Source organism: Phaethon lepturus, unplaced genomic scaffold, assembly GCF_000687285.1.
Source record: "Phaethon lepturus isolate BGI_N335 unplaced genomic scaffold, ASM68728v1 scaffold50365, whole genome shotgun sequence".
Classification (NCBI taxonomy): Eukaryota; Metazoa; Chordata; class Aves; order Phaethontiformes; family Phaethontidae; genus Phaethon; species Phaethon lepturus.
In genome coordinates, this window is record NW_010540761.1 from 1,954 (window position 1) to 17,857 (window position 15,904).

General features: G+C 37.2%; 1 protein-coding gene across 1 annotated transcript; it reads left to right on the plus strand.

Moving 5' to 3' along the window:
* Positions 1–1,032: 1,032 nt before the first annotated feature.
* Positions 1,033–13,085, plus strand: LOC104621124 (bromodomain adjacent to zinc finger domain protein 2B-like; the record flags this gene model as incomplete). The annotated part of the gene is made up of 10 exons (XM_010287525.1): positions 1,033–1,697; positions 2,253–2,529; positions 2,718–2,873; positions 3,332–3,492; positions 4,396–4,706; positions 5,094–5,229; positions 6,904–7,050; positions 9,129–9,388; positions 10,170–10,313; positions 11,607–13,085. Coding segments are annotated over 10 exons (2,411 nt in total), but the record flags the coding sequence as incomplete, so codon positions are not given.
* Positions 13,086–15,904: the final 2,819 nt, after the last annotated feature.

The following is a 15,904-nucleotide window of genomic DNA, read 5'->3' on the forward strand; positions in this document are numbered from 1 at the left end:
CAGCAGGGCAGGGATCGTGCCCCTGTACTCGGCACTGGTGAGGCCGCACCTTGAATCCTGTGTTCAGTGTTGGGCCCCTCACTCCAAGAAGGATGTTGAGGTGCTGGAGCATGTCCAGAGAAGGGCCACGGAGCTGGGGAGGGGTCTGGATCACAAATCTGATGAGGAGTGGCTGAGGGAACTGGGGGTGTTCAGTCTGGAGAAGAGGAGGCTGAGGGGAGCCCTCATCGCTCTCTGCAACCACCTGCAAAGGGGTTGTGGTGAGGTGGGTGTTGGTCTCTTCTCCCAGCTAACTAATGATAGGACGAGAGGAAATTGCCTCAAGTTGCGCCAGGGGAGGTCTAGACTGGATATTGGGAAAAATTTCTTTACTGAGAGAGTGGTCAAGCATTGGCACAGGCTGCCCAGGGAGGTGGTGGAGGGACCATCTCTGGAAGTGTTCAAAAAACATGTAGACGTGGCACTTTGGGACATGGTTTAGTGGGCATGGGGGTATTGGGTTGGTGGTTGGACTTGATCCTAGAGGTCTTTTCCAACCTTAATGGTTCTATGATTCTATTCTACGATAGTTGTCTGTGCGTTTAATGAAGGGGTCTTTTGCAAAAATAAGCTTTAAAGGCTATAAACATTGTACTCTCTTGATACAAACAGAGGAGTTTTTCCATTAAAGCATGGAGAGTCTTGCAAAAAGAAAGCTGCCAACAGTTTGTCTCTTTCAAAGACTTTGCACTGGCAAACTGATTCAGACATACATGCATCTTAAGGATCATACTATAGCTATGTTACCTATGTTGAAGTTGTTATTTCTCTAGGTGGTAAGCAGGGTTTAAGTCTGCATGTGCCTTCAAGCTGGTTTCCTTTTGCAAAGTGAGAAGTGATTTAATTAAAAAAAAAGAAAAGAAAAAAGACATTGCAAACTAGAATGTGAACCAAAAATTAAGTAATTTTTGTTTAACTATGATGATAAGAATGGTCTAAATTAGTTGGTCTGTGATTTGAAACAGTTGATCTATATTTCTTGTCCATTTTTAGGCCTAGAAGAAATTGCAAAAGAAAAAGAGAAGTTAAAAAAGGTAGAAAGCATGCATATCAAAGAAGAAGAATTTGAGACGGAAGAAAAATTACACTGTTTAAATACAACTCACTGTGAGCAAAAGGAAGACCTGAAGGAAAAGGACAACACTAATTTGTTTTTACAAAAGCCTGGGTCATTTTCAAAACTAAGCAAACTGTTAGAGGTAGCAAAAATGCCACCTGAATCTGACATTACGTCCCCAAAACCTAATGGCAGTGCAGCAAATGGCTGTACGTTACCTTATCCAAGTAACTCAAAAAATTCTCTCTGCGGTCTTCAGCCTGCTGTATCACAAAGCACCATTGAAAAGTCCGATTCTAATAATCTCTTCAGTCCTAATGCAAGTGGGACAGGAAAGTTTTACAATTCTCCACTAATTCCAAACGATCAGTTGTTAAAGACTCTTACTGAAAAGAGCAGACAGTGGTTCAGCCTTTTACCAAGAATACCCTGTGATGACATGTCAGTTACCCATATAAACACACCAGCTACTACGGCTTCACTTACTCCTCAGTCACATCCACCATCAAAGTCACCTTCACCTATTCCATCACCTCTTCTGGGCTCAACCTCTGCACAGAGTCCAATGGGATTAAGTCCTTTTGCATTGTCACCGCTGCAGGTAAATAAATGCATTTTTGAGTAGTCTGAATTTGCTGTGCTTATTTGGGCATAATTTCTTAAGACAGATTTTCACAGAAGTGCTACCATTATAATTGTCGTTTCTTTTTTTTTTTTCCCCCAATGTTAATAACTAATTCCATGTTACACATGTTTTATAATACTAGAAGTTTTTTGATAAAAAAGATTAAGATAGGTAAAATCAAGTAAGCCAATGTATGATTTTTTGTATGTGTATTTCAGTAATTTATTTTGGCTTTGAGAGTCTTGGCCGCTGGTATTAAATGAAAAGCAAATAAATAAATAGTTTTCAGAAATATGACTCACCACACCCTCCCTTTAAAACCTGTTATTTCTTTAAGCATTGACAGGGCCCTAGTAAGGAGTATTACATGTTAGTGTTACATTAGTTTTTCTTAAACTTATCAAAGTACTGAGTAAAGGCCTCCTTTATGTTTGAATATTGTTTGACAAATAGCATCCTAACCATAATTCAGGTTTCTCGGTAACAATTAATAATGGTAGTGTGATTGTGTTAACAATATATTTTGTGTAGCAGATGAAGACTGGACTACCTATAATGGGACTACAGTTTTGTGGATGGCCTACAGGAGTTCTTACTTCAAATGTTCCGTTTTCATCTCCTTTACCTGCTCTTGGATCAGGGTTGGGATTATCAGAAGTGAATGGTAACTCATTCTTGGCATCTAGTGTTCCTGCCACTAAAAGTGAATCACCAGCACTACAGACTGAAAAAATAGCTTCTGCCCCTTCTACAGCAGTTGAAGTAGCCAAGCCAGTAGATTATCCTAACCCAAAACCGATACCAGAAGGTAAGTATAATACACCAATAAGATGGAACTATGTGAGGGATAATTTCTACAGTGCCACTATGATGTTACAATTAATTTCTTTTTCATAATTTGTCTGTTGAATTTGGCTAGATGATTTCTCTCATCTGATTGTGTGTGATCACATAAAAAATGCCTGCAAAGTGTTTTATATGCTTGTCTTGATTTAGAAATGCAGTATGGGTGGTGGAGGATTACTGATCCGGAGGACCTAAAATCTTTGCTTAAAGTGCTGCATCTCAGGGGAATAAGAGAAAAGGCCTTACAAAAGCAAATACAGAAACACATGGATTATATCACTCTGGCCTGCCTCAAAAATAAGGATGGTATGTAATTGTTATTTATGTTACGCATGGTGTTGGGGCATAAGACGACTGGCTGAGAGCTCTTTGAGATGTGCTTAGATACAGAGTTAGAGTAGCGGCTGGAGAAAAACAGTAAAGATATTATTGTCTGTAGTTGCCTGTTCACCATCCTTGTTTTGGAAGCTTACAGGATTGGAGAAATCCTATTTAATATAAATTGCCCTAGTGGCGCAAGTGTTGGTAACCTTTTTAAGCTCTTTCCATCTCTGTGACGCTCTAGCTCTCCTTCCCCGTCTTGCCTTTAACTTGCAAGTTTGAAAACCTACAGAAGTTGTTGTCCATACTGGGTATCTTAAGAGTAGCACCCTTTTACAACAGTTCTTCAATATATGACTGGAGTGACAGGTAAATCAGCTTGACTTTACTCAGAGAAGTTATAATACTCATTAAAATAATGAAAATGTGATTCTCAAATACAGTTGCAATTATTGATATCAATGAAAATGAAGATAACCAGGTAACTCAAGACGTTGTGGAAAACTGGTCAGTAGAAGAACAAGCAATGGAGGTGGATCTTGCTATTCTTCAGCAGGTGGAAGATCTAGAGAGGAGAGTTGCATCAGCTAGTTTACAAGTTAAGGTAAAACTAACTTTTAGTAAAATGTCTCTTTAAGTAAGAATTTAAAGTAGATAGTAGCACTCCTTTTGTTGTTGGTAAGTGTCGCCTTATAGATCTCTAATTGTCTGCAAATAAAACAAACCCACTGCAGCAGTGTCATGGATGTTTGTGTTTGAAATACTTTATTGCAGTTAAATCTTCAGCTGAAGACGCTCAGAATGGCAGTTCCTGGAGAGTGCTGTACAGTGTGCAGTTCCCTGCACATTTTGTTAACCTTCTATGAATGCAAAGGTTTTATTGCATATAGACTGCCTAATTATAGTGGGTTTTTGCCACGGTTCTGCCTGGCTAGGGTGACTGTTGCTGTTAATGCTTTCTGAAAAGCCTGCAAGTACATACTTTGCTTGAGTATTGTAGAGTCGTGGAGAACGCGTGATGGTTGTGAGTGTGAAAGATTTAAGAATTCACTGGCTGTCATTACAATTTGCAGTTTTTCCAAGGTGGGTGTAAGGATATCAAATTGCATATGTTTGGCTATAGTACAGCTGTAGTGTCTGGGATCTAGTTTGTTCTGGGGGTGAATGTTATTTCTGTGTGACCAACTGATACTGTCTCGTGAGCCGTTGGACAGACAGACCTATTCTGATGTTTTGACCAGTAGAACAGGAAACTTCAAAAGGAGATAAGAATGAAGACTGTTGCAGAAAGGTCCCTTCAAAAAGTCTGGTAATGCTTGTGTTTTTTGATTAATTATTTTAGTTCTCTGGATGTTTTGGAAACTGTCTCTACAGATGGATTACAAGTAACCAAGATCTACTGGAAACAGCACTTCGGTTACTTAGTTTGATTCCATAAAACAGTTCCTCTGTTTACACACTAAGTTAACAGCAACCAATAAATGCACAAACCTTTCTATTAACATAGGGTTGGCTGTGTCCTGAACCTGCGTCAGAGAGAGACGACTTGGTATATCGTGAACATAAGTCAATTACTAGATTGCACAAGAAGCACGATGGAGATTGTGCTGGAGGCGGAGAAGGCAATACCAGCTCTCTAGAGCGGAAGAGTGACAACCCTCTAGATATAGCTGTAACCAGGCTTGCTGACTTGGAGCGGAACATAGAGCGAAGGTATCTGAAGAGCCCCTTAAGTACCACCATTCAGATCAAACTGGATAATGTGGGCACAGTTACTGTCCCTGCTCCTGCACCATCCATTAGTGGTGATGGTGACGGGTAGGTTATTGAGATTAACTTGAAAAATTATTGTGCTTCTTTGCTAATTGGAGCCTATTTTCTTATTGCCTGTTATCTATGTACTTTCTTGTATGTCTGTGATCCACATGGATCATGTTATTCTGCATGATGCTTTGTAAAGATATTTTTTGTTATGTTTGTTGATAATCTTGCAAAGTTATCTTATATTTAACTGGTTGTGACTAAGCTTTGAGGCACGTAGCCACAGTCTGTGCACTACATGAAATTTAGTTGCTTAAACCTTATACTTATTGGCTGTGTATGTTTTGTCGTTGCTTGGCTTTCAATGTGAATAATGATTGTTCCACGTTTAAACTTATGCAAACACGGATGTGACCTACTTAATTTCTCTGTATTTCATTGCAGAACTGAAGAGGATATTGCTCCAGGGCTAAGGGTATGGAGAAGGGCATTGTCAGAAGCGCGCAGTGCTGCGCAGGTATCTCTGTGCCTTCAGCAGTTACAGAAATCAATAGCGTGGGAAAAATCTATTATGAAAGTTGTAAGTGTTTTTAATTTTAAAACAAAAGTACTGTAACTAAACTATTTTTGCTATATCCTGTTTTCTCACTTTAGTCATTTTAAGGTACCATCATTAATAGTGCATTTCTTATTACTGCGTGTAAAACTTAATATAGTTAAACTGCACATTGTGCACAGATAAATATAAGCCTAATGAAAAGATTGTCCCTTTCTTGCCAAATGCATCATCCTCAACTTTCTAAGATAAAAAGCTCCTGTAACTGGTTGCTTTATTTAAGATGGTAATTACTCTTTGTTGTTAACATTTAGGTTAGAAAAAAGTAATTTCTGGCTCCATCTGATGGATACTCTATCTGATGCAATATTTCTGATCTCATCTGTGATACAAGCTTTATGGAGGTTCAACACCACATACCCCAATTAAGGACTTAGTTTTTCAGAAAGTTGAGATGCTCCAAATGTGTGGCTTCTTTGCATGCACACTTCTCACAACTGAAAATACAAATTGGGCAAGTGCGTGAGCAAACAGGCTGAAATACCTGTTTCCTTGTACGCTTAACAAGTAGAGCTGTGTTAACTGCACATACAAAGAAGGCACACAAAATGCACGTGCCAAAATTTGCATGGACCTTTGAAACTTAAATTTCTGAAAACAAAACCATTACTACAGCAGTAGTGCTTATGATGTGATTAAGTATGGCCAGTGCTATACAGTGGGTGGCAAAAGTGATTCTTCCATTAGTCGTCTTTTCCCTAATTTTTTTAAGTTCTGCCAGTCTATACAGATTATCATTACATCTGGGCAATTAAAGCATGATTTAAATAAAAGCTATAGTGTAAGGCTGTACCTTTGGGTTTATATTTCTGTAAGTTTAAGGCTGTATCTTCAAAGCAAAAAGTTTATGAATTTAGTAGGAGCACCTGAAAAGGCATTTGACTGTTTCAAGGTGTAGTAACTTCTCATCCAGAAAGAATTTATAGTATCATTCTCAATTTGATTGAAACGTTCTATGCATTTAACTATACAGTAAATGTATGTATGTGGTGAAAACATGTGGAGATCTTTAAGTTCCTGAAAAAGAAGTCCAGATATAGAAGAGTATCAAAATCACACAACGTGTGTAAGAAAACTGACAATGCATTAGCTATTTTTAAGTTAATGTGAATTCTAGGAGGTGCTAAGACAATTTGTTTTGCCTTACTGAATATGTTCATGGTGGCCTTTGGATAAGATCCTTACTGATTATTATCTGTAATACTGAAAATACGGTCGTAAAATATAAATTATTTTTATGAAATAGCAACTTAGATACACAGCATGGGCATTAATGAAGAGAAAATTCCTGAGACAGTATGTGTGGACCAAGTGATTTTGATGGGTATAAGATACCTTTACTTCTTGTGGACGTTAATGAAATACAAAAAGTATTTATAGTTTTGTGTGCTGTAGGACACCTATCTTACCATGAATTGCTTTTGAAACGTGTTCCCAAGCGTAGGCTTTAGGTATTCCTCACATACTGCATATATTCTTTTACAAATGTGATCATTGGTAGACTCTGATTGTGGTAAAATGAAAGGAGAATTATTTTGAGAAGGAATTTGTGTGTTTGGAGGAAAAAAGTAATTTAGGTACCGTTCCTGTGTTTCAAAATTCTAAAAATTGAATTAAAGCCATTTTTATGTATTACAGTACTGCCAAATTTGTCGAAAGGGAGATAATGAGGAACTGCTGCTCCTTTGTGATGGCTGCGATAAAGGCTGTCATACCTACTGCCACAGACCCAAGATCACTACCATACCAGACGGTGATTGGTTTTGTCCTGCCTGCATAGCAAAGGTAATACTAACCGTAAAGGTGAAGTGACTTACGGTCACCTTTCGGTGGTGGTAGAGTTACAGGCCTAGTAGTGCTTTTTTCAATGAAAATAATGGTCTGTATGTTTTATGTTGGGCTGCCATTAAATAATGAGATTAATAGTTTTATTTAACTTGGATTTTAGTGGCAGTAAAGGCTACATTTTTATTTCTTTCAAACTTTTTTAATGTAAGTAGGTACAGAATTTTCTTGCTGATTTAAAACCATAGTTTTTTATTTCTCTTTTAGCATTTCTTCAGTATTTGTCTTTTAAGCTTCGTTGTTAAGTGTTGACAGACCAATGTCTTAGATTCTGTTTGAAAAGAAAAATTGGAGAAAGTACTTAGTAAATAATTTTTGTAATTTGTGTACAGCATACTTTAGTTTTAGGTTTTTGATACATAGTACAGTTGAGAGAGAGGCTATGTATGTTTACTGCATGAGGTGTGGGGTGTTCTCTTTTTTTTTTTCCTTTTCCTTCTGTCCCAAATTTGGCTGAAAGCTGGAAATTCAAAGGTGCCAGAAATTTAAGGTGAAATTCCAGCAGAACTTTAAAACATGTTGAATATTGATTAAAAATTCTGTAAAACATAGAAACAGTTTTGTTGAAGACTAGGTATAACCATGCCATCCTAATTTAACTCAACTTCAATTTTTTTTTTCTCGTCTAAAGCAAGAAAAACATCAACATCTGCCATTCCCAGCTACTTGGAATTAGTATTCACAGAACATCTCAAAGTCAGTCCTTAGGTGATGACAGCTGATCTGTTCTCATTGCCTCACATTGTGTTTTTAATCAAATGGCTGAAAAATCAACATTCCTCTTCAGTTGCCCTTTGAACTGACGTACTTGACTGTTTTTCTATCCTTGGACCAAGAACATAGTCATGATAGAGAGCAGTGTTAAGACAGTACAATTAATTACAAATCTTTCTAGGGTTCTCTGTTAAGCAAAAGGAATTCTATACACAATGTACATGTTTCCACATTCATGCGTTCATTCATCATCTGATTTGGACAAACTGACTGCATTTTTCACCATGCTAGTTACAATCAGTGCCAAATACTCAAGAAAGTTATTTATGACATGAAATAAGGGAGTTGTGTAGTAATGGTTTCTAGTAGGTAATGAAATTGGCATATTCTTAACTCTGTAGAAGTACACTATAAAAATACAGGTTTAGACAACTTTAAAACCAAATAGTATTTTGATAGAATATAAAAAATAAATGTTACAGTTTAAAAATTGTTCAAACTATCAAAAGTAGTCTTAGTAACACAGGCAGAGTTTAGTACTTTTGATGCTGGCTCTCTTTCTTCATGGAAGTTGTTCTCTGTCTTTCATTCTTTGACTGTCAGTGAGTCTTTTCAATGGCATCGTGTACTTGACTTAACATTCTGCAATGATCAGAATGATGATTTCAAATATTGTGCCGCAATATGATGCTGTCAATACCCATAATAACTTACTATTTTATCTTAAATGTACCCCTTAGTTTCCTTTTACTGTCTATAAATAGTTCTGTACTAAATAGCATTCCTTTGTTTGTAGCATTCCTGTATTGTCATGCTCCTTTTATGTTCTCCTGTAGTTGTCTTGTAGCCAAGCTATTTATACCTTTCATATCTAGCTTTTAATCTTTAAATCAGTTGATCCTGTCCCTGACTTTTTAAAAACTCCTTTCCAGTTTCCCATGTCTTGCAAATAATAAGGTTCCTTGCAAAGAGTATGCTATTCCAGCTGGTTTTATATCAGTCTTTTAGGAATAGACAAATACTTGTCTAAAACTATGCCAGCCTGCTTTCTTAGGAGGTGCTGTTTCAGCCGACTGAAGGTCAGGTGCTTTTATTTTGTCACAAGTTGAGAACCTAAATCGCTAGCAACAGGAATTTCTACAGCCTTACTTGCCATTAGAGAAGAGCAAAAAGTGAATAATCTCTGATGTTAAGTATTTCAATTGTTTTGGTGCTTCTGTTCGATCTTCATTGCTGTCTATCAATAACAACAGAGGTTTTTGTAATTTCTTGGTTATTGCTTATTTCGGTTCTCTCTATTTTAGGCAAGTGGTCAAACTCTAAAAATAAAAAAACTTCAAATCAAAGGGAAAAAAAGTAATGAACAAAAGAGAAGCCGGAAATTAGCAGGAGATACAGAGGATGAAGACTCTGCAACTACAAGCACCTCCTTAAAAAGAGGAAAAACAGACCCTAGAAAAAGAAAAATGGATGAAAATGTTTCTGTAAGCCAATTAAAGCAAGAAAATTTCACTGCTCTTAAGAAACCTAAAAGAGATGACTCCAAGGACCTGGCTATATGCAGGTAAAGTGACAAATTTTAAACTTGGGTAAGTATTGTTAAAACAAGCAGTGCGCGATTCTTTTTATCTGTGTTCTGAGGAATAAGAACCCTATTCTTTGTCCTGTATCCCATATAGGTTGTGGTAATTTGCATGTATATATAAAGGATTTAATGTGTGCGTGCTTGGGAGCAACTGCTGTATTTCGCAATGAAGCCCAAGAGGAAAGTACCTAATGTTAGAATGTGGTCTGTGAAATCTTCCACTACATGCCCTTCCAAGAATGGGAAAAACCCTGAGTGTAGTGGTGCTGACAGCTTTCTCACGTGTAGCAAAGATGTTTATCCACTATGTCAAAAAGGCCTTGCATTACAGAGGAGGAGACAGTAATAGGAATGCATCTTCTTTTGTAGCATTGCTGGTCAGTGAAAAGTGACATAGTTTAGCCTCGTCAGCGTTTTGGAAAGCCAGTATTAGCACCTGTTTTACTGGCTTGCAAATGGTTTACATTGAGGTTCAAAGTATTGAAGTTGCAGGGCTGTGTTTTTCTTTTAGAACATTGATTGCTAGAATTCCACTGTACATAGGTTGCCTGGAAAGAACTTAATGGTATTTTAAATACTCGGTTAAGATGTCTGTCTTTATTGACATTGTTCTCAGCCTTGCACAGGGCATAGAATAAAGTGCTTTGCTTTTATGAAGTGAATAGGTAGCAGTACATGATGAATTTATGGAACAGTGAAAAACCTCTGTGAATATATGAACATCTTAAAAAATACTGATTTGAAACCTTATTTTATTCAGCATGATTCTCTCAGAATTGGAAACTCATGAAGATGCCTGGCCTTTCTTACTTCCTGTAAACTTGAAACTTGTTCCTGGTTATAAGAAAGTTATTAAAAAACCTATGGACTTTTCCACCATTAGAGACAAGCTAAGTAGCGGACAGTAAGTAAGCCTATTGTAAATTTTACTTAACATTTTGAAAATATTTAAACATTGAAACACAGCACACTTTTTAAAATTAGTTAACTATTTTGATCTGCCTACACTGGCACCTCTGTGATTATGTTTACAGTCAAAATTCTTAATTGTATACTTTTTTCTTTGCCATATCTAAGTGAAATAGCATGTCAGGTGGGAGAACCTGTGGAACCGGCTGAAAAACAATAAAACTGCCGGGTCAAATGCACAAAATCAATCAACAGGAAAAACTTTTGTCCTCATCTGTTCTCACTGAGAACATCTTAGTATTGTTTCACGTAAGCAAGAACCATCTGTGTGGGCTTTAAGCTAATGGAGTCCCTGTAAATAGTGGTGTAGCTGTGGAGTGAATTGGTACCCCTGTTGTGGGAAGCCAGGTAACGTTCCAGTAATGGTGGTTAATCATTTTATAGTCCTAGAATTAGACTGCACAACTTCTTAGAAAAGAGAAAGACGCTATATGCCTCTGTTCCCTTTCCCTCCTTGTTACATCCCTGTGCTCTAAGGACTCCCCACCACCAAAGAAAATTTTGTCATCCGTAAAGATTGACCCTCTTCAGCATCCATCAGCTCCACACAAAGCAAGTTTCCTAGGGTAACACAAAGGACTTCTTAACCTCTTTGGGCTTCTTCTCCCTTGAATCCGAGATTTAAATGCTCCACACATGCTCATTGGTATCAGTAGTCTTGTAACTTTTACTGTCTTGTCTTTTTAATAACTCCTGTGAATACTGGAACACTACTCAGGCCATGTATGTTCAGGATAATAAAAAGAATAACAAAGGCAATGTTACAGTGATTGATCTGGGCAGCTTTTTTTTTGTTCCTGATTGCTCCTCTTTTAGGTAAATGCAGCTGTAGTCAACACTTACTTTGAAAGGACCTGAGCCCAAGAATAGATAAATAAATGGAAAATAGCCATAGCATTTTAATTAGAAAGCTGTTGAAGGGAAGGGGGAAGTTAATATAAAAAGAGTTTGTTTTCCAGTACCGGCTTGAAATTCTACCTTAGAGAGTTTTTGAGGAAAATAACAAATACCATGACAAGAGGGTATTTCCTCCCACTGATGTTCATTTTCTTGTTAATATTTAAATTAGAATTAAAAAACTAAAAGTATAATAACATGTAGAACATACATTGAATATTTTGTAGCTGGTTGTAAAATCACTGATGTTAAGGTAGTTCTTTCTCATGTAGTTGCTTCTCCCCTTTGATTCTCCATGTTCCAGAAATCATTCACCTTTTTCTTCTTTCAGGTACCCTAATCTTGAAGCATTTTCGCTAGATGTCAGGCTTGTTTTTGACAACTGTGAAACCTTTAATGAAGATGATTCTGACATAGGCAGGGCTGGCCACAACATGAGGAAGTACTTTGAAAAAAAATGGACAGAGATTTTCAAAGTGAGCTGAAGTTACCAGAACTCTTTGTTTCCTCTTTTTTTGTTCTTTTTCTTTTTTTCATTAAATGAGGACTGATAAGACCAGCAATGTGAACTGTATTTACATGAAAGTGCAAGGCACATGCATAACTAATGACTGTTTTTTTCCTTTAAAATATCACAGAGTTGTGATACTAGTTCTAAAGGCTTCACTCCTACAGCAACCATGGCCCCTTGGTTATTGGTTTGTGTGTTTTAACAAACTAATTTAGGTAGAACAGGGAAGCACACCCAAAGAATTTCAAAGAAAGGGGTGTTATAGTGCAATAGCAATTTAAAATATATCAAAACGCACTGAATATTCAACCACCAGAGCTCTACTTGGGGAAATGGTTCTCTTTTCCCTTTCAATAAATATCTATTTTTCATTTTTTTACTTTGTAGTTTATTTTTTAGTGAATGTATTTAATTTTATGAATTATTTATGATTATACAGCATTCAGAATCTTCGTTTTCTGTGAAAAGGAAGAATTAGAAAATTGCTTTAAATCTTGAAAATACAACAAGGAATGTTTTAAAATATAAAACAAAGCCAAGTAAAACTGTTTACACTGATGTGCTGTAAAAGCACTAAAAATTAAACTTTACTGTAGAGTTACAAGTACATTTATATATATGTTGCTGCATCACTTGTGTAGTTAAATTGTATTTCAAGACAGTGAAGAAAATTGAGACATGTACATACTGTTCATTATTGTTTATAGTAAGTCTTGTTTTAAATATGTATGATGTGTACATATTGTTTGCAGACATTATTGTTTATGCCTTAGGAGGACAGTAGCATTTTATTTTAGTCTTAAGGTAATTATAGCTATATGGCTTGTACAGTAATTATCCTCTACCAACACTGTGGAGTCTCCTTAATCTTGGTAGTGCCTGCCTTTAAAACAGGGTGTAGGGGATATTAGTTTTCCATTTTTCTATTTTGTTATATAATTTCAAGCCACCACGGCCTCAAATTCAAGTATAATCATTTGTATCCATGTGGAATAAAATTGTGACAATTTCCTACGCACACAGTATTTTTTCATAGAAACATTTCCCCCCATTTGCCTTGCCACAGAAATAACAAAAAAAAGACATTTGTAACCACTGTGTTTTATCTACTGTGTGTTGTGGTGGCCTGTTGGGGCAGATAGATCAGAATTTTTTTTGTACTAATGTTAGAGTACTTGAAGTTTTATTTAAAAGGAATGTTGTGGAAAGGTAGCATTCTTTTTCTTTTCCTTTTTTAGGAGTGTTATTTTTCACTAGTATGTGTGGCACGGATACAATAAAAGACTGTTTTGCAAACCAGACTTTCTTGGCGACTTTAATACTTCAGATCCTGTGTATACAGGAATTTTTTTAATAATATCTTGGGAGTCTTGCATTTAACATTCTAATTCTCCTGGCTTTTAAAGGTCGTTCAAAACGAAGCAATTGCCAAGCAGTCAAGAGTACAGTTCAGCTGCCTATTTGAATGAGCGTAAATAACATCTAGGTGTAACCATTGGGCTGCCTGGTATTTGACCAGTTTCTGCCAGTCCTGTTCACCATTGCTACAGTGTGAATGCACATGATAATGTAAATATATGCCACATACAATGTTTCTTGAAACCACTGTCCATGCAAGGTCTTGTCCTTTTTTTTGGTTTGTAGAAGGGCATGAGTCATAATCCTTGCTCTGAAGAAAATAGAGGAATTACAAATTAACATTGTGGAACCCCAGTACCTATAGCTCCCTCACCAAGTAATGCTTTGTGTTGGTTTTTTTTGGGGGGGTGGGTATGTGTGTGTGTGGTGTTGTTTTTTGCTTTTAAACTAGGCCTGCCATGTTTGAGTCTTAGAGCATTGTTTTATATACTCCCTTGCCATCATACTTCTTGTCTCTGCTGAGAAAAAAGTCAGTGCCTGGTTTTTAATAAAATTTTTGTTTCTGTTGCCCTCCCCAGAACATCCTGTTTTTCTTTTCTGAAGTCCTGTTAGATTAATTTGTGTTACCTAGAATAAAAAATTCACATTTGGGTGTCAGGCAGTCTTGCATTCTGACATTAGCTCCACCGCTGACTGCTTCACACCTTTCTTTTTCATCACCTTTCTGAGGACTTCAGTAAAAAGGTTTGCTGACGTGTTCCAGAGATGTGAAGATTAGTCAGTGTTTTGAACATATGGTGATAGGCTTGTACGAGTGTTCTAAGTATGCTTAGATTACTGGGAAAACTATTTCTTTGAGGCAAACAACTGGTTTTTTTCCTCAGATTCTGTACTGGTTAATGCTTTACCTGCCATACTAGATCCAACATTAGTTTTCTGAAAAGTCAGAACAACATTACCAGCTACACTATATACGTGGTTGCATTTTTTTTCAGCTTGTATCCTAATTCAGCTGAACAGCTGGGAAAGTTAAGACAGTAACAGCTGCTATAGCTGTGACAGTAAGACAAGCATCACCTCTCTTAACTTGACATTACTGATGTATTGCTTTGCTCACTAGCAGTCATTGTCTTCATCGCTATTTCAGTAAAATTAAATTTTCAGGAATTATTATATTTGAATGACAAGCTTGAATCATACACATGCCATCATGTATCTCCATCAAAAAGAGCAGGGATTTAACCACTAGAAAAATGTGCTTAACTTTTCTTCTTTGCTAACTTTCTCTCCTGTTGATGTTTGTGCCTGTCAGTTTTCTTAGAGAAAAAGTTTTCCAGTGTCCTCTCTTCCTTTCTCAATGAAGTATGCTGGTCTTAGTTTAGAGAATTTATTGACAAGCTTTCAAACTCTTTCTTTTAAAGTACCGTTAATAGTGCTTGATGAAGACTATTCTGGTTGTGAGTGTGTGTTCTCTTTTTGTCTCTTGGCATCTCTTTGAAAAAAAAGAACCCTGGATGATATAAAAGCAGCTGAAAATCAGAAGTTGTAGTTGTCTTGGACAAAATATGTCTTTTTTAAAAGAGGTCTACGGCTTTTTCTTTAATCTTTTTTTATGATTTCTTTAGCTTCCTAATGACAATTAGAAGGGTAGAGGTGCTCTGTTAACTGTGAATGGGCACAGATATCTGAAGAACAGTAATTTTAAATAATATGTTGAATGGGTGGCCTAGGGGACTTTGTTTATTAAACTTGTATCATTCCTAGATGTCTTAGATTTACCAAAACGTGCCTGCAAATTGAGGGATAAAGACTGAATCAGGAGCACCACAATTACGCTATTGGATTAGGTAACTTTTCGAACTACTTTGAGTATGAACTTAAAAGTTAACCAGGAATTTTTATAGCTGGTATGTACATTCAGAAAAATTAATGTGTTATCTTTTTATTACACAAATTTTTGTTGCTTGTGTTGTCCAAAGTAACTGTCATTACTAGAACTGATAGTAGCTAAATTTCTGGGCATGTATTGATTCACAGTGTCATATTTAGCAAGGAATTTTGAGTTGCCCTGTCTGTAAAATATTATGGAACAGTTTTTAGGTGTATTGGTGCGGTATTCACGATCCGTACAATTTAAGTGTGCGGTATTCACAATCAACTGTCTACCCTTCTCTTCAGTAAGGACAGTCTCAATTGATGCAAAGTTCTTGTGAGGCCATGAAGTGTTTTATTTGGTAACGTATGATCTTACGGATTGCTAGATCAGTGCAGCACATACTGGGTACTAGCCATCACCTAGCATTCAGAATAATTAATGGGCAGTCACCAGCCAGTGAATCAAAGAGCGTGCAACCAGATGACACACACTATAGAACAGACTGCAAGGTCATGGAGATTCAAACACGGAAGGTAGACTGTTTACGTAGAGGGCATGTTTCCTGGGCAAAGAGTGACTCCAAGAAAGTGACGTTGTTTTCCTCAAAAAATGTGTCATGATAAACCATTTATTTTGCAGGAGTTGCCAGGTATGTATCTGGGTGCGTAAAGGGCAGTGATGTAAGTTTCCTGACAGACGATGGGGTTGGGGGAGTTGTATTTGTTTGAAACCCCAGTGCCTTGCACGCTCGCTCACCAGTCCCCGGTTGCAGCAACAGCGGCCCGGGCAGCCGCGCGCCGCTGGCGGCCAGGGAGCGCCAGGGAACGGCGGTCACCATCTTCGTTCCACCGGCTGTGCCTGCCATCCTGCAGCCCTGGCAACT